This window comes from Neofelis nebulosa, chromosome 6 (genome assembly GCF_028018385.1).
Source record: "Neofelis nebulosa isolate mNeoNeb1 chromosome 6, mNeoNeb1.pri, whole genome shotgun sequence".
Lineage (NCBI taxonomy): Eukaryota > Metazoa > Chordata > Mammalia > Carnivora > Felidae > Neofelis > Neofelis nebulosa.
The window spans coordinates 40487679-40506951 of record NC_080787.1 but is presented as its reverse complement, the minus strand read 5'-3'; the positions used below and the strand labels follow the sequence as shown (position 1 = coordinate 40506951).

General features: G+C 36.0%; 1 protein-coding gene across 3 annotated transcripts in view; it reads left to right on the top strand.

Annotated features, from left to right (window-relative positions):
* The window catches only part of BTBD9 (BTB domain containing 9), a 417943-nt gene that overhangs the window by 24033 nt on the left and 374637 nt on the right, over positions 1-19273 (top strand). For all 3 annotated transcript variants that reach the window (XM_058733797.1, XM_058733798.1, XM_058733799.1), the window contains exons 2-3: positions 13964-14175; positions 17752-18115. In XM_058733797.1, coding sequence (XP_058589780.1) covers positions 13991-14175; positions 17752-18115 — 549 coding nt within the window. In that variant the 5' untranslated portion in view covers positions 13964-13990. The remainder of the gene's footprint in view (positions 1-13963; positions 14176-17751; positions 18116-19273) is intronic.

Below are 19273 nucleotides of genomic sequence, written 5' to 3'. Positions count from 1 at the left end.
TAGGAAGTATATATTTAAGAATTTGGCAGATTCTGCCAAACTAACCTTCACAAAACTGAACCAGTTTGTTATACTTCTAACAGTATATAAGAGCATGGCTTCTACACATATGATTTAGCTATAGAATTTTAGAACTTGAAGTTATCACAGAATGTAGCCTACCCCCTCCCACTCCTTTTCCAAGGTAGAAACTGAGTCTCAGGGACTGGAAATGGTTTGCCTAGATCTAACCCAGCAGAACTTATGAGTACTTCCCAGTCTCAGATCTGTGTTCCCTTAGAGGCATCTTAGTTTTAGACACATTTTATATTGTGAGGTTCTACCAGACTGTGTATCTGTTTCTATCTCTTCTCTGTTGTTAATCAAAACAAACTTACTTTTCAGTCTCATATTTGCAGATATTACCCCAAGACTCCTGCCTTTGCCATCTTATCTGCATGGAACATCTTTTACTTAATATCCTTAAAAAGTGACCTTCTTCCATTATTTAAAACTCACCTTATCTACAGGGTGTATGGGTTACTTTAGATATACTCATGGTTCTGCACAGTGTTTTAAGAATCTTGTTTCCTCAGCAGCAGCTAAACCCTACCTGGGTGGCCAAGTAAAACATAAGCTGCTTCTTTCTTTATGAACATAGAGCATTTCTGCTATATTTGATCATTTTGTGTTTGTCAAATAATATAATACCGCTTCAATGAAATGAAATCTAACTTAATAGCATTAAAAACTTTATTAATCACAGTATATTTTTTTCTCTTAGAAATGACCTTCAGAAATATTGTGCTTCTAAAGTATGAATAGATTCTCCTCTTGTGTGACTATATTTATTCCTTAGGTGCCTGCATTGTAGCCTTGTTTCTCTTATAAAGGCATGGTCTTAGTATCTTTTCTTGATGGGCTATGAGAATTTGTGTCAGTGATATCCCAAGTTGGTGCTGTAGCTGAGCTGGTCACATATCAAGATTATGACTTTAGGTAAAGAAACAGCTGATGAAATTCTAAGGAACAGAGATCAGCCTTGATGCATATTTTGATCATGATAAAAGAGATAGAATTCAATATTAGATATGAATTAAATTTGGTCCATGAATGTTGTTCAAAACTGAGGATGGCAGTCTAATCATAAGCTCATCAATTATTCAGTAGCATCTTGGGGGTATTAGTGTATAGAATATAGAAGACCCATATACTAGCCTTTAGAGTCTTTGTTCTAAAACAGAATGAAAAAAAAAATACAGTATTCTCTCTCTCTCTCTTTTTTTATGGGTTTTATGCTCCCACAGCGTAAGTGAAGTTTATACATGCACCAGAAGAGGGTGAAAGACAGGGCACATATTTGCTTATTCACGGGGGTTTGTGGAAGATTTAGGGGAAGATTGTTTGGAACATGACAAGATGACAGTTTTACAGGAAAGGTCAATTTTCCTAAGCTCAGGAGACATGAACTTGAACTTTTGGCTAAGTTTTTCTGTTGCTAAATGAAGGTTGTTTGCTTGACATGTGCTGTTCGTTCCCTTATTCTTACATATGCACTATAGCTTTGGATTTGGCTATAGATTTAGTTTGGCTATACATTTGGAGCAGTGGCTGTCATTTCAGACAGTAACTCCTAGTCTGCAGGATGGTAATTACTCTGATTTTTATTCTTTTTTTTTTTTTCATTGCTGTAGAGAATGCTATGTTGAAGGAATTAAAGACAATGCTCATAAAACTAAAGAGAAAAGGGGGAAAAAAACAAAAGGAAGACTAGTATCAATTGTGAACATTTCCTTTAGATTATGTTCTAGAATGGCAACAAATAAACTTATAAGTCAAGATTTTTAGGTGGACTGACTTCTAAGACTTGATCTTTTTTTAAATTCACAGCTCACAGAAAGTAGCCTGGATATGGGGTTTAACAAACTGCATCAAAGTATGCACAGTAGAACATTATTATAACATCTACAAATGAAAAGCCAATTTCCTTTACACAGACAGTAATGCAAATGTTCACAGTAGCTTTGCTGCAAAGAAATTAAATTGTTGCAATTGATTATTCTACTGCTTTAATGGGAGTTCATGCTATAATGTTTATTAATTAGGAAAATATCATATAATTTAAATCTGGGCAAAATATTATAGACCCATAAGTTGCCACTGAAGAAATTAAACAGAAATGGCTTGTCCTGTATTTTCAAATATTATTACAACTAATAACCTCTGCACTCATCATGACTTATTCATTGCTTTTTGGCTCTAGGTGCATATATATTTTTTTGCTCCCAGCATACAGTTCATGCAGTCTTCAATGGACTTGGGACCAATAAGACTGAGCACCTGAAAAAGGATGTTTATATAAACTCTGAGAAGTATAAGTGATAGTCACTTCTTAGAGTTGTAGCCTGTGACTTGTCATTCCCAAAAGTCATCCCATCTTTTAGATGGTTGCCTTATAGGGGCTTAAACAGTAGAACAAACATGACCTGAGAGACTGAGGGAAGTTGGTAGCTAGATAATGCATGTCTTTGGGTAAACATTCAGAACTTAGGTTAATAAAATCTGATAGTAAGTTTCACCTTATGCTTTTCTGAAGCATAAGCTTAAGAAAGTACTTTGTAGGGAAGAAAGAAGAAGTTTCAGTATTTAGGGAAACTTTAAAACAACAGAAGGAAGCTCCCTTGGGTCATTTGATATTTTTGTTCTAGGATAGCTGATTTAACGCTTTTGTTTGTTTGCAGGTATTTGGGAAAGATTGTTTTAGAGATTGGAGCCAGAGAAACTGAAGACAGAAAATAAAATTAATACTGTAAATTATATACTAGGCTGTTTTTGCCTTGGGAATCTTAGATATTTTTGTGATGGAGTAATAGAATAGGTTCCCCCAACCACCACAAAATTAGATATCATTGCCAAACTGAGCCAGAAGCATTGCCTTATCTAGGAGAATGCTTCTCAAAAATGGCCAAGGCTACTGGTGAGCCCTGATCAAAAAATATTGGCAAGTGTCAGTCGATCTCATAGTCTTTCATTTATATATATCCTTTGGCAACTTATTAAAAACCAACCAAGTGAAGTGTTAAGGGTATGCAAAATGGCATTCATAAACCCACATTAGCATAATACTAGAGTCTAGAAAGGATTTTAATTTTTTTAATGTTAGCAGTATTTTAATATATATCTGGATAAATGCCGTGGTGCTCTCAGTACCTTTTTAAAAAATTATTTTTTAATTCAAGTACAATTAACATACAGTGTTATTTTAGTTTCAGGTATACAATTTTATATTCTGCTAATAATTCTGGCTACTGTGTAGTCTGTAGCAACATTGCAAAGCTCCTGTTCCATGTATGAACATGCTTAAGTTAGAATTATTTTACATTTTCAGAGAGATCCATATTATCAGTGTATGTTGGGTTGGTTGTACTTTTCACAGTTGTTTCTATTCTTGTTTTTTTATTATAAATTGCTGTTCAGTTGTATCATTGTCAGCTTAGTTTGTTATAGATTTTCTCTTAACCCTGTACTGTACATGGATGCATATTTGTATTAACAATATTCTTGGTCTGTAATTTTTCAGTAATTAGAATTTAACTACATTCAGTTAAAATCTGAATTATTCTCCCTATATTAGTAAAGCAGATGTGTACGTAATCTCCAAAAGCTGGCTTGAAAAATGACACTTCATTCTATCAGCCAAGGCATATTTTACCTAATCTAAACAGGGTGTCTTGAAAAGAATTTGAGGACTGCTGGTCAGGGAAGCTAGTTGGCAGGAATCATAGAGTCATTTCTGATTTCTTCCATGTCACTGTGGCATAGCTCTTGTTAGTTCAGGCCTTTGACAGACGTTGGTTTGGATGTGCTGTTTATTGTCTGTGCCCTTGGACTAGTGCCTAATCTTGTCTGTGTCTCAATTACCTATCTGTAAAATAGAATTAAAAACAGTACTTTCCTAAGCTAGTTCTTTGAATATTAGATAAGATGGCGTGTATAAAATACTTAAGAGTCTGCCTGGCTTATAGTAAGTCCACTGTAAATCGTAACCATTATTATTAGGTAAAAGGTACTTTCTGTGTCCTACTGCAAAATAGTTAATTTGCTACTAGATTGTAATTTTGTTTTAAACTTATTTTTGGGTTAAAGCATTCAACCAATGTTTGTTCAACATGTGTTTTAATGCGTTTTGTATGAAGGTTCGTTGTTTTTTTTTTTTTTAAGTTTATTTATTTTGAGAGAGAGAGACAGTATGATCAGGGAGGGGGCAGAGAGAGAGGGGGAGAGAGAGAATCCCAAGCAGGCTCTGCACTGTCAGCTCAGAGCCCAAAACAGGGTTCAGTCCCACAAACCCTGAGATCATGACCTGAGCCGAAATAGAGTAGGATGCTCAACCAACTGATTGAGCCACCCAGGCGCCCCTGGAAGTTCATTGTTAATAATAGTGTATATTTCAAATGATCTTCTTGATTATTTCAAATTTGGAGGTCACTTTTTTACTGAAACATATTTGACATATAGCATCATATAGACTTAAGGTGTGTAACATGTTAATCTGATATGTTTGCATGTTGTAATATGATTGCCATTGTAGCCATAATTACCACCTTTATCATGTTACATGATTAGCCTTTCTTTTTAGTAGTTGCAATAATTAAATTCTAATGTCTTAGCAAGTTTGATGGTTATAATACAATTTGTTGTCTATATTCACTGTAGTATGCATTAGATCTCTAGGACGTATTATAAAATCTGATTACTAGGAGTAGAATTATCATAATGGGCATTTACTTGTTGTTTTGGCATTGTTCCATTATCTTCAATCAGCGGTTTCCTTGCAGGAACCTTTTTTAGTCTATTTGTCGTTTTGTGAGCAATAATTTAATTAAAAACCAGATAACATTTGGAAAATTCACATAAGCAGGCATAAGTAAACCTGATACTTACTTGAGCAAATGAGTATACTTCCTGAGCCGTATGTCTTTGTTGAATTCCCTAGATGCTTATTTATCCTAGACAAGTGAGTGTTTTTGACATGTAGATCATGAGAGAAGGCAATGTTCATCTACATATTAAATATTACTGAAGCTTAATTTTCCCTCTCATTTTTCTAGGTTAAAAATGAATGTCAGTAGAAGCGTTAAGGCTTTCTCACCAAATTCCTGTGGCTTGTATTGTACTTGCTCTGGGATGTGAACATCCCTTTTTGGAGAAAAGTAGTAGCCAGTTGTTTGAATATTAACTTTTACTCTGATACAGGGATATAACATAATTTTCTGAGTTCCTGTTCATTTAATAACCTGTTTAGCATAGTTGTGGTTGCTTTAGTGTGGTACTTACAGAAGATGGCTGTATTTTACTTTCTGAACATCATAAAATCATGGCTTGCTAGTTCTAGAATTAGTATTATTTGCCTTCCGAAGTCCTAGCTTCCTCAGCAGACAGTGAGTTCTTCAAAGGTAGCAACTTTATCTTTTATTAATCTTTGTGTTCCTGTCACCTAGCACTGGGCCTGTATCATAGAAGAGAGCTCAATAAACCTATTTTTTTCTTCAATAAATCTTTTATCAGATGAATCATATACAGATTCAGAAACTAGTTTGTCCCTTGACAAAGTGGAGAATCAATGTGGTAATTGGTAAATGGAGTTATATACACTTCGATAAAATAATCTTGTTAAATGGTCTTGTTATAATATAGTTCTTTAGTATTCCAAACTGTGTATATCCATAAACATTTATTTACAAACATATAAAATCATAGAGTGACAGGAATTTGGAGTGGGACTGGATGTTAGAAATCATTTCATCTTTCCCAGGGAAAGACGTTTCGGGCATCCTGAAGCCAGAAAATGCCTGTGAGACACAGTTGTGCTGCTCACACAGCCCTTACTGCCCCAGTGACAGGACTCTGCAGGTTTAGGATTAGATTTGCAGAATATCAGAGTCAAGGTTACACCTACCAATATGGGCAGTCTACACCTGTTTATTCAGACTTTTGGATGACAAGGGTAGAGTATATATCAAAAGAAGTGAGGTATCCCTCCCATGAGAAAGTAGAATGTGATTTTTTTGACAGTGCTTAAGATGCAGACAGGATATCTTTTATCTCCCCAGGCGATATTAATTTAAAGTTTAAGGAATACTACTTCAAGTTACACACCACATGGGTACCAAGAGCAGAAAGAAATTGCTAAACCATATGCTTGTAAATGCCATTGCTTTCCTCAAGAGAAAGATCATTTATATTTTGTAATTAAAGAGCAGAAGGTCTTTTTAGCCGTAAAGGCCTTTCAGCCAGGAAATAGGCGGGGCCAACAGGGCTTCCCAGGGGGATTTATACAGCATTCAAGGACTCCTTGGCATCTCCACCTGGTGGAACTTTGCTCTTTGTCTATGTCCTGATTAAACACTGGAAAATAAACTTTAATTCTAACAAATGTGGTGGAAAGCCCTTCTTAAAAGTTTGTAAGCAGTTCTTTCAGAAGTGAGCTTTAAGTAAAGAAACTGATATTTAGGTAGGCTTGTTTGTTTGTTTTCAGACTCCTTAAGAAGTAATTATAACATTACAGTGTTAAAAACGACACACGGTGATCTCATTTTATTGATGGACATTGTTTATTATTTTGGTTTGAACAAATGGGTGTGGGTTTCTTATTGCATAGTAAACAGTCAATAACCCTTAGAATATTAGTACTGCTGCATTTGTCGTTTTTTTTTTTGTTTTTTTTGTTTTTTTTTTTTTATGCACTTGAACCCATGAAAGTTACCCAACCATGAAAAAGAGTGTTGTTTCTATACCACAATCCCTTGTAAATAAATCCATATGAAGTCCTGGAACCCTCAATTAATCGTAGTAACTATATGCTCTCACGAATGGTGCCATTTTCTGGTGGTGGTATTCTTGCCCTCTCTTCTAGTAAGTCTGTCGGTATTCCCTCTGCCTTCCTGTTCTCTTTCCTCCCACCTTGAAGGAACAGCTTGAGTGAATAGATTACCCTTGCCTTATCCTGTGAACGTCAGCAAATTTAGACTGGGGCTGTCAACAGGAGCAAATCTCAGAGCACTGTTTGCATCTGAAACAATGTGCCTTCAGTCTAGAAAAAGTCGAACTGAAAACCTCTAAGGTGAAGACCTTTAGTTGGGATATATCAGATACAGTGCCCTAGTAGGCCATGCTACCCAGGTATCTGATAATCATTCCTGCCTTGGCGTAATGTCTGTCTTAGTGTAATGAACTTTTTGTCCTTGTCTCCAAGTTGTTAATTAATTTTCATCTGTAGAGATAATATATAGTCCCTCTGCTTACTGTTTTTAGTCGCTAAATCAGGTACTATTCGTTGTGGCAAATTAAAACACTTGCTGTCTCATACCTGAACTAATTTATTTTGTAATTTTAGTGGCCAAAGTTACTGAAATATTTGTATAAAGTTTTATCATAAATGAAAAATCTTATAAAATTTTAAACATTACAAAGCTATGTAGTGCGCTATTTAAAATTTTCACATTAATTAACCCTGATCCATTGGGTTATTAATAACTCTTAACAATTTGACGTTTGTTTTTTAAGATTTTATTTAACAGAATAACATTTTACTCTAGTACTGTTTTGCAGCTTGCCTTTTTCCACATAAATACATATATTTCAGATTTTTTTCAATGTCAATGGTATCTAAATTTATTCTTTTTAAATCATTATATACTATTCTACTCTATAGATTTACCATTATTTGTTTATCTAATTACCTTTAAATGAGCATTTACATTTATTCCAATTTTTTACTGTTACAGAAAGTGCTGAGGTTGACATCTTTATGCATTTAATTTTGTGTTCTTGTGTGAATATCCAGGTTACTTTTTACAAATGGCTAGCCAACATCTTTTATTGAAAAAAATCCATATTTCCCACTACTGAATAGAAATGCTGTGTGTGTGTGTGTGTGTGTATATACAAAATACATATATTTGTAGTGAATTCCTGTGTATAGTTTATTTCTGGCCTAATATGTTCCAGTGATCTGTCTCTAATATGACATTGTTCTAATTGCTCTAATTTATGATTTGCTTTCTCATCCACTAAGCTGGGCCCCCACTGTTTTTTTTTCCAGAATACACACACACACACACACACACACACACACACACACCAAATTTCATATTTATTCTTCCAGATGAACTCCTTTATCCCAACTTAATTTAAAAACTCTGTTGTGATTGTGATCAGGATTACTTTTAATTCCTGTATTAATTAGAACTGTGTTTCTCAACCTGAAACACCTCTTGATAAATATAAAATTCTTATTTCTCAGTGTCAACTTTTTTGTCCGTGCCCATTTACCAAATTATTGTTATTTAACTGTGTTATCCCTACCAAGAATGTTTTCTTGAATTTTGAGGTTTCAAAACATTTTGTGTTCACAATTTAAAGTACAATAGAATTTTTCATATGGTGATTTAGGGGTGATAGATCTCTTTAAACATTGAATCTTTCTATGTCCAAACAATGTATGTCTCTTCATTTATTTCTCCTAAATTCTTTTATAGAGTTTGATAATTTACTTATTCTATGAATTTATTCCCAAGTATTGGATAGGTTTGCAATTATAAACTGCAAGTCTTTTTCTTTATATTTTCTAGCTGGTGGTTTTGGTGTGGAAGGATGCTATATATTTTCATATAATAATTTTTTGAGATTACTTTAGTGAACCTCCTTTATTTTCTTTCAGTTGATTTTATTTTTTTCAGTTGATTCCTCCTTTATCTTTTTTCAGTTGATTCTCATGGATTTTTCTTTTTTTTAAATTTGATTATTTATTTCAAAAGGAGAGATGATTTCAGAAAAAATATTTAAAAAAAACTATGTTGATGCACTCTCTGGTTCTTTAACATAGAAGCACAAAGTGCACAGAGAGAGAATCCTTAGAACTATGTCTATAATAAGAACATGTTAGGACAGACTTCTTAAAATTATGTTACAATTCAAAGATTGTTTCTTACCTCTTTTTTTTTTTTTTTTTTTCAATATATGAAGTTTATTGTCAGATTGGTTTCCGTACAACACCCAGTGCTCATCCCAAAAGGTGCCCTCCTCAATACCCATCATCCACCCTCCCCTCCCTCCCACCCCCCATCAACCCTCAGTTTGTTCTCAGTTTTTAAGAGTCTCGTATGCTTTGGCTCTCTTCCACTCTAACCTCTTTTTTTTTTTTTTTTCCCCTTCCCCTCCCCCATGGGGTTCTGTTAAGTTTCTCAGGATCCACATAAGAGTGAAACCATATGGTATCTGTCTTTCTCTGTATGGCTTATTTCACTTAGCATAACACTCTCCAGTTCCATCTCATGGATTTTTCATATGGGGAATCAGATTATCTTCAAATAGTGATTATTTTGCCCCTTTGTTTTCTAATCCATTTAACTTTCACTTGGTCCGATTAATTAATTGCATTGTCTTTTGTTTCTGAAAAATGTTAATAGTGATAAGAGTAGACATCCTTGTCTTATTTCTGATCTTTCTAGGAATGGTTCTAGTGTTTTATTATTAATTAGATGCTTATATCCGTTACGGTTAAACTATATGTATGTATCAAGTTAAGGAAGTATTAGTATCCTAATAAAAGGAAATATACTTTTATTCCTATTCAATTAGAACTTTTAAAAATAAATTTAGTAGTGATTGTTTAAAAATATTTTAGCTTTTATTGAGCTAATTATATGATGATTTTTTTCCACTTTGGCCTTTTAATTTGAGGACTTATTTTTCTTAATATTCGTCTGTCATTCTTGGAATTGACTTACTCTGTCATGAATTGTTCTGCTTAATTCTGTTTTCTAATGTTTTACATAGGATTTTTGTTATTTATGATGGTTTTTGAGTTTGTAGATATGGTCGCATCTTCCTGTCAGGGTTAAATTGACTTCGTAAGAAGCAGCAGAAAACTACTTCTTCCCATGTGTAGGAATTGTTTAAATAACACTGGAATTATCTGATGCTTGAAATTTTGAAGAAAGCTGTCCCTAAAACTATTTGGATCTGGCATAATGGGAGGTCCAGGGTCAGGAATACATTTGGGCAGGTAAGGTAGGCTATTTTCTTGGTATTCCTCTCTCCAGGCCAAATCTAAGATTCAAGAAGTACATCAGATAGGCTTTTAAATTCCTTGTTTTCATTGCTTTTGCTAACATCATTAGATCCCCTCATTGTTTCTGGAACTATACAGAAAATGTCTAACATAGAAGGACTGAACTGCAAGGTTGGCCCTTGTCTGGCATCTAGATGGAAACTTAGATTTTAAAAGTGTTCCTGCCACCAGTTGATAAGAGTGGCTCACTCTAAGCAGTTTGTACAAACAGTATGGTCTGTATTGAACTCTAGTCCTTCTGGGAGTCTGGAATTTGGATACATGCCAGGCAGGGGCTTACTATTGGAACAGCCCCCATTATAAATCCCCAGGGCATCAAGCCTCTAACAAGCTTCCTGGTTGGCAGCATTTAACGTGCTGTCAAAGCTTGTTGCTGGGGGCATTAAGCATGTCCCATGTAATTCCTGGGAGAGGAATTGGCAGATTCCTGGGAGAGGACCCTTGACAGATTATGTCTTGTTCTCAACCTTTGTCCCATATGCTTTTTCAAAACCTTTGCTAATTTTGCTTTGTATTCTTTGGCTGTAATAAATCACAGTCATGAGTTACAATCAAATGCTGAGTCACAGAGTTGATTTCATATGTCAGGCCAAGACACTGATATTAAAAGGCGGTAGCAGAGTTATAAAATATAACTTTAAAAAAAGTCTATAACCATGTCATTACAGGTGTGGAAACAGTCTAATTGAAGTTAGAAAATTTGTCAAAGATCACATATGTCGATAGTGGCAGAATAAGGTTTAAAGTTTAAGAAACAAGTCAAGAAACAGTTTTGCTCCATTAACTTTAACATTGTCCCCATTTTATTTATCAAATTAAAATCGGCAGTTTAAAAAATTAACTTTATTGGTACATGTTTCTAAAACAGGCCTTTTAAAATGCAGGTGGGTGGGCCCAAACTATTACTTTGTAAATAATCTAGGGCTTTGGGCAAAAATATTTTGAAATATTTTTTGTTTATAAGCTGTGGCGTTGGTAATTTTGTTAGAATCATTTGCCTCTTTGCAGTAAGATTCAAAACAGAATCAAACCCTCAATGAACTTTCTCAGCAGAAATTTTGTTTGTATATTTGTGCATCAGAGTAAGCTATGTGACCATACGACAACAGAGTCTAAATCAGTGGCTCCTTTTCGGCCTGCTCATTAAAATCAACTTCTGGAAAGTGATTCCACATTCCAGACCAATTGAATCAGAATTTCTGATGGGTAGGGTTCAAGCATCTCTCCACACCCCCCCCCCCCACCTCCCTTTTTTAAAACTCCTCATGTGATTCCAGTGTGTGTAAGCTCATTGACAATCTCTGCTCTAATTAAATTATTTCTACATGGCTAATAAAAATTGTATTTATTCCGTAGTAAGTGGATAGTCGGAAAAGCATAATTAAACCATAAATTTAGCAAAATGAAATTGTATGTATTAGAAGTACAGATCTGGAGAACCTATTAAGATATTTATAAATGTAATGTTAATGTTTATTATATATCAGTTGAAGAATTAAAAATTTATCTTTGTGCTAGTTAACCAAAAATCAGTCATTTCTCATTAATAGTCACTTAGTCTCACTTATGACCTAGATAAAATTTTAAGAGAATATTATACCAGAGAATATAGTCACTGGTATATGCATAGCATTTGTTCAGGCAGAGAAAGAGTCTGTTTTGTTTAGAGCCATGCACCATCCCTGAAATATAGGATAGTGATGTGAGAATTCATGTTGAAGAGGAGTGAGATTTTGAAGTCAGCTCCCAGTAGATTCCACAATTTCATGGCTAACACAGAAAATAACCATGTTATTTTGAACACTGATTGGGTAACCCAGCCAGAAATCAAAAACTAGAAAACAGTCTGATCCTTTGTCTAGAGTACAATCTTTGATCATATGTTAGAGGACGGTTTGGCAAACTATAGTCTTGAGAGTTCTATCTGTCCCTTTCTGTAAATAATTTAATTGGAACATAACCATGCACATTCATTACTTACTGTCTATGGCTGTTTTTGGCTTCAGTGATCTGTATAGACACCGTATAACTTGCAAAGCCTAAAATGTTTACTATCTGACCCTTTGCAGAAAGTTTGCCAACTCCTCTATTAGACTGTTGTATCTTGCATTAAACAATCAAATCATGCATTATTTGCTGACGCTCAAGCTGAATTTGGTCTTTCATACACAGGTGACTGGAGATGATTCAGTTTTTAAGGCTTTCAAATGGAGATTGCAGTTGAAGAAGAGGAATTTGCCTTGGCAACTAGGGAACTATGCTGTTAGCCCTCTGATGCTGCTACGATAAGGGGCCAGGAACTTGTCCACTTACCTGGGGCAGGTGTCTCCTTGCCTCACTCATCCTCCATGTCCTTCTGTGTCGCTGTCCTTGCTGGTGCTTTGTCTGCTGGGGGTGAACATGGAGTAGCAAGTAACTGGGGAACCTGGTCTGTGAGGATCTTTCACTGCAGTATCTGGGGATTAAGGCCATTTTTTGTACACCTTGCTAATAATGGATCTAGATACGGAAGTTTAAAGATTGGAGTGGCTTAAGCTTTAATCCTGGTCCAAGTGGAGAGTTCAAGAAGGTGTGGATGTGTAGTGAAGAAGGCACATTCCCCTAGTCTCTGGTGCATTAGAAGGGTAGCAATAGAGGCTGAGCTGTCAGCCACATCTCCACCTTGGGCACCTGAATGCCAGTGAATGCTCTTACTCACTTGCTGGGTAACTTACCCTTAAAAACATTGTACCTGCAAATATTGGAGAGATTGGAGAATATAAACACTTTTAGCTTTCAAAGAACATAACTCCCCTTTCAAACAGGTAAATCTATTAATGATGTTTCAGACCTTTGATTTTCAGTTACATCTGTAGAAAAGCATTGCATGCAAAAGCAAGGAAGTGCCTATAAATAAGTTTAAGTGTACAGATGTTTTGGTAAGCAATCTTATCAGAGCTGCAAGTTTATACTAGAAATTACAGTCTTGAGAAAAATATTGGGGTTATTTTTTTTTGAGGGAGGGTTAAGATTTCATTAATGCCAGGTTATTTTTGTGACTCTAGAAGATTATGATTTTTATAAAATATTTAAGATATTTTCAGAGCAAAATCCCTGAAATTATTTGAAATCTGATGACTTAGTTTATTCTGTTTGTGATTTAGGTCTAGATATATGCCTGGATGACTTTTCAACTGGGTATAGTTAGTGATACCCAACCTCATTGAATAGATCTACGCTATAAAGAGGAGTTCTTCTGGTTGTTGATTTTCCTTTCCTGAGGTTCTGATAAATAAGGGGCCTGTATTTGGGCATAGTTTTCTAGAATATGATGGCTCCAAGTTCTTTTGTATTGGAAGACCTGGCATTTTTGTTTTCCTAGTGTGATAAGACATTGAAGGGAATGGAATTAATGGAGTCAGGCTCAATTACTTCCCAGAATAAATTGGTTGATAAAGATACCAGTAATGATAAAATCTCTCTCATGTGAATTTTTTAAAAGTACTTTAAACAAAAATTAAAAAAAAATAAAATAAAAAAAAAAGGGGCGCCTGGGTGGCGCAGTCGGTTAAGCGTCCGACTTCAGCCAGGTCACGATCTCACGGTCCGTGAGTTCGAGCCCTGCGTCAGGCTCTGGGCTGATGGCTCAGAGCCTGGAGCCTGTTTCCGATTCTGTGTCTCCCTCTCTCTCTGTCCCTCCCCCGTTCATGCTCTGTCTCTCTCTGTCCCAAAAATAAATAAACGTTGAAAAAAAAAATTAAAAAAAAAAAAAAGTACTTTAAATTCTTGCTTAGCTATGTTTGTGGTATGTGATTTTCTAAGTATACTTCCCTCTCCCCCACTAATTCTTATCCCTCCTTTATATAACAGATCAGCGACTATCACCTGTTCTACAAGATGAGTAACAGTCACCCTCTTCGCCCCTTTACTGCTGTGGGCGAAATTGATCATGTGCACATTTTGTCTGAACATATTGGTGCCTTGCTGATAGGGGAAGAATATGGCGACGTCACATTTGTTGTGGAAAAGAAACGCTTTCCTGCCCACAGGGTAATTTTAGCAGCGAGGTGCCAATATTTTCGGTAAGTTTATATTACTTTTTGAAGATTCAAGTTACTTGTGGAAAACACTGGTATTTTCTACTCTATGAAAAATATGTAACAAAGCATAACAGTAAATTCTAGCAGTCTTTCAATTCAGCATCTGTAAGAATTCCATCTTTGTAGACTTTTTGTTACTTTTTAATCACCTTTTCCTTCAGAAACCATCTGAGAATTAGTGGGATAGAAGGCTTTCCAGGCTAGACAGTCTCACACCAACCATTTTTCAAGGTCTTGAGAATATTTCTCAGGCTGAATCTTTGTTGCCCTCACCTGCTTCTCACAGTTGAACTTCAGCTGATTTATTGATTTATTGGCAGATAGGCTTCTTGTTGTGTGGGTAGACTGACCTCTGGACTTGCTAGTAAATATGTATACCTCTTAGTTTCAGACCACTGAGACTCAGGTAACCCAACAGATCTATCTCTAAGATATGCATTTGGCAATCCCATTAGATTAAAGGGAATTCATTTATTGAAAGGAAGTTTCATAGTTACATTAGAATTAAAACTAAGCAAAATATTTATGGACTAATGTAAAAAAATCCTCCTTGGGGTGCCTGGGTGTCTCATTCGGTTAGGTGTCCAACTTCAGTTTAGGTCATGATCTCATGGTTTGTGAATTTGAGCCCCACATTGGGCTCTGTGCTGACAGTTCAGAGTCTGGAGCCTGTGTCTCCAGGGATTCCTCCCCAGAGGGATTCTGTGTCTCCCTCTCTCTGCCCCTCCCCCGTTTGCACAAGTTCTCTCTCTCCTCTCTCTCTCTCTCTCTCTCAAAAATAAATAAACATTAAAAAAAAATTTTTTTTAATCCTCCTTATACATAACTGTTGTCTGTTACTCAGACCTTTAGCTTCCAGGCTTAAGATTGTTAAGCTAAGCTCTAATGACTCTACATTTTACCTAATAATTGTTAAATGGGAATCACCACTGAATTATAGACTGAGTGATAATTTATCCTTGATAAATCCTTGGAGTCCATGGAGTCCATATCCATAAAATCATGGATTTACCTGGGAAACTTGATATCTAAAAATTAAGATGCCAAAGGCTTAGAGAAAATTTCAGTTACCTTCTAGTGAAAACTGTAGTCTGATTTTTACAATTAGAGTTAAGTAAGTCAACAGAACAGTATCTAGAGTCACACACACACACTGTTGTGAAGTGAGTCTCTTGGAAATATTTACCATTTGTCTAGAACGCGTTTAGTACATTTTAAACATTTTTAGAGCATTCCATTTTGTACATATAAAATGCCACTGTCGATAAAGCCAGGAGCTTCGAAAAGAGAGCGCACACTGTCCTACTCCCCCTGCTGGTGGTCAGTTCAACCCTGACTGCTGGCCTTGGTCTAGTCATTTTTCGTTACCAGCCTCTATCCTCTGCACACTTTTCCTTTGTGTTTCTGTCCCTTTTCTTACTTTTGGTCCACTCATTACTATTAAAGTGTTTGAGAGACCATTCCTTATTAGGTCAGAACTTTTCAGCCTTATGTTTTATATTTGTTAATATTATATGCCTCTCTTCTTTCAAAGATGATTTGAGACAACTGTGTGTGGGTACCTTTAACTGTTCAGGATATTCTTAAAAGAAACTCACATACTTTTAGAAATTTGAAGATCATTTTGAATGAATGGAATGTACTCCCCTCGCTTACTGAACTTGTTCTTGGTGTCTCTTTGTGGATATTAAACATTTATAATCTATGATGGCTCACTAGGCTCAATTCAGAGTCATTACCAAAGCTGTCTTAGATTCTCATTGCGGACACTGTTCATATGCCAAGGAAATTTAAGAGAGGCCCTAGTGTTGTCATAAAGCCTATCAATTCCCACATAAGGACAAACTAACTGTACAAGAGGGGATTTTTCACAAGTTGGGGGTTCATATTTAGTGTTCTAAGGGAGCCCCATGAAAACCACTTTTAAAGTATTGAGAATTTAGGTAAATACCATGGATCACTCTGCAGGGGGAGTAAGTCTTGGCGAGCCCTCCCTAGGAAAGTATTCTTTAATCTAGTAATTTTAAGGTCAGGGTGGGGTGCTCTCTGGATTAATGAAAACCTTTAAGAGTGTTTTTAGGCAGAGTATATAACCGGGTGAAGAAGTATGCTCAGAATATTTGTGAATCTTTGCCTGGATGGTTTCAGCTGTTGCCCTGAGGCAAGCCAGAATGCCAAGTTGGCCTGGGGAGGGTGGGAGAAGTTCCAGCAGGTATGGAGGGAACCCTTGAAATGCTAGTCCTGCTCTGAGAATCTTAGGAGCAGGGGGAGTCTCTTTTTCCCCTCCTTATGGTCTTGTTTTCACTTTTACACATTTCCTTTCTCACTTGTACTATCCTTTTCTGCACTCCTCCCTGGTCCTCCTCTGGCTGCCCTTTCTTTCCTGATGGATTAGAGGTTTAACTGGCTCATATTATTCCTCCTGTAGTAATAGAAGTAGAAATTCAAATTCATTGCCTGACTGGATTGTCTGGTTTTCATTTTTTAGATGAGCAGATAAGCAATAATATGGGGATTTTTTTTTAATCTGAAAAATACTGAAAAGACAGGAGAAAAAAAAAAAGTTAAATCACCCATAATCCCATCACCAGTTTCATTTTTAATTTATAAAGTAACAAATGGAAGTCCTTCCCTACCAGCCATCTAATCCCATTCCCCAGAGACAACCTCTGTTAATAGTGTAAGGTGAATTTCCCCTGATTTTTCTCAATATAAATAGATATATCCACATTACCTATGTGCATACATGTGTAATTATGTGGTATATGCTTTTTTCCATGCAACCCATGTGGGTCTACAACTTGACTTATCTACCGTATCCTGGACATCTTCCAAGACTGTATATATTGATCTTCTTTATCTCTGTAATAGCTGTATAGAATGCATATATCCATTTTTTTAAGTGCATTTCTGTTGATGGACATTTACAATTTTTTTCAACATTTTCATTGTTTCAGTATACATTCTTAAGATGTATCTTTGCTTTGCTGTATTATTTCTCTAGAATTGAGTCCTAACAGATTACTTAAATTACTTTCTCCAAAAGGGTGCCTATTTATAGGCTCAAAGCAGTGCATGAGAGAACTTGTTTTTCTATTGCTTTTGCAGCACTGAATAGTTAACAGGATTTTTAATTTCTGCCAGTCTGACAGGGGAGAATGGCATCTGAGTGTCTGTAATTGTTTTTATCTGATTATATCTTTTCCTACAGATTTTTATTTTTTAAACATCCTTATCTACCTTTAATATGTTTATACGGATTTTGCTGTTTCTTTCAAAAGAGTACTTTCATCTTTCTGTTTAATGAATGTTTATTACATATTTAAGGTCTCAAGATAATTTCATTAGTCCAATTGTTTATGGAATTAATCCAAAATAGTTTATATAAATAATTTCTCTTCTTTTAGAGAAATAAAGTGATTACTATGCATTTCTTCACCTGAATCTTTGTGTCACTAAACAAATTTATGTTTGCATAATGCTGCTAACCATCGTTTCATGATATTGTGGCAAATCTTATTGGAGGTTTTCCTTACGCATTTCTTCTCTCATGTGCAGAGCGTTACTGTATGGTGGGATGCGAGAATCTCAGCCCGAAGCAGAAATCCCTCTTCAAGACACCACTGCAGAAGCATTCACAATGCTGCTAAAATACATCTACACCGGGCGGGCAACGCTGACAGATGAGAAGGAGGAGGTGTTGCTGGACTTTCTGAGCCTAGCTCATAAATATGGATTTCCAGAGCTGGAGGACTCTACCTCTGAGTATCTCTGCACCATACTTAACATTCAGAATGTCTGCATGACTTTTGATGTTGCCAGCCTCTACTCACTTCCCAAGTTAACTTGCATGTGCTGCTTGTTTATGGACAGAAATGCTCAGGAGGTGCTCTCAAGTGAAGGCTTCCTCTCCCTTTCTAAGGTGTGTCATCATCTGCAAGAACTTCACAGGCATGCCCTGTACAATTTAGATCTGTGCTGTAAGAGTAGAGCAATAGACTGAGATTAAAAAAAGTAAAAATCATCGGTCTAGAAGAGGTCATCTGTCTAGCCACCTGCCTCTGGCTACTGAGACTCTGTGTGGATCATATAAAAGAGAGGCAAATTGCTTTTGGTTTCTTTTTTAAGATTCTTCTGGTAGGTTCTATGTGTAAAAGAGACTGTGCTACAGAGCGGTATCATCAGTGTGATGATAGTCAAATAGGTTCCTTTGTGGTATTGCATACTATGTTTTGGTTTTGTATTTCTCCAACAGAGAGTGCAACTAATAATTCCATATTATGGGAGGGATAATTCATAAAAGAGATCTGATGTATCATTGGATGTCTTTAAGTCACTGCTGTTTTGTTTTGTTTTGTTTTGCTGGCTGAAAAAAATAGTCACATTATTTTGCTCAAAATCATTCTCTGAACCCTGGTGGTTGTCTCTCCTTTCCTTTTTTGTGTTCGTCCTAGAACCTGAATATTTCACATGAAAAAACCTATTTGAAAGCTATCTATTTTGGCTTGAGTGTAAACTATGATTTTTATTATCCTACTTACTTTTTAGAGGCAAGGGTCTTCAAGGGTCACACCAAGGTTACTGGAGGTCAGTCTAGAAAACTGAGAACCAAAAATATGGGAGTGCAGTAATGCTGTGGAGCAAAAGATTTTGAATTTTAAATTCCAGCTGTATCTTACTGACTTAAAAAAATTTTTAACTTTTTTTTTTTTTGAGAGACAGAGAGAGACAGCCTGTGAACAGGGGAAGGGCAGACAGAAAGAGGGAGACACAGAATCCAAAGTAGGCTCCAGGTTCTGAGCTGTCAGCACAGAGCCCAATGTGGAGCTCAAACCCACGAATGCGAGATCATGACTTGAGCCAAAGTCGGACTCTCAACCGACTGAACCACCCAGGCACTGCTGACTGACTTCTAAATGTAAACTCTCCTGAAGAACCTGCATGGAATGACAGCTCCCCATGCTGCCATTTTTCTTCTTGTTTTATTGAAGATAGGTGCACAGAGGATGTGTTGGAAAAACTAGGCATTTGGTGTAGTGGTTAAAGATGCCCATGGCTATTCATGGAGCCCTTATGGGCA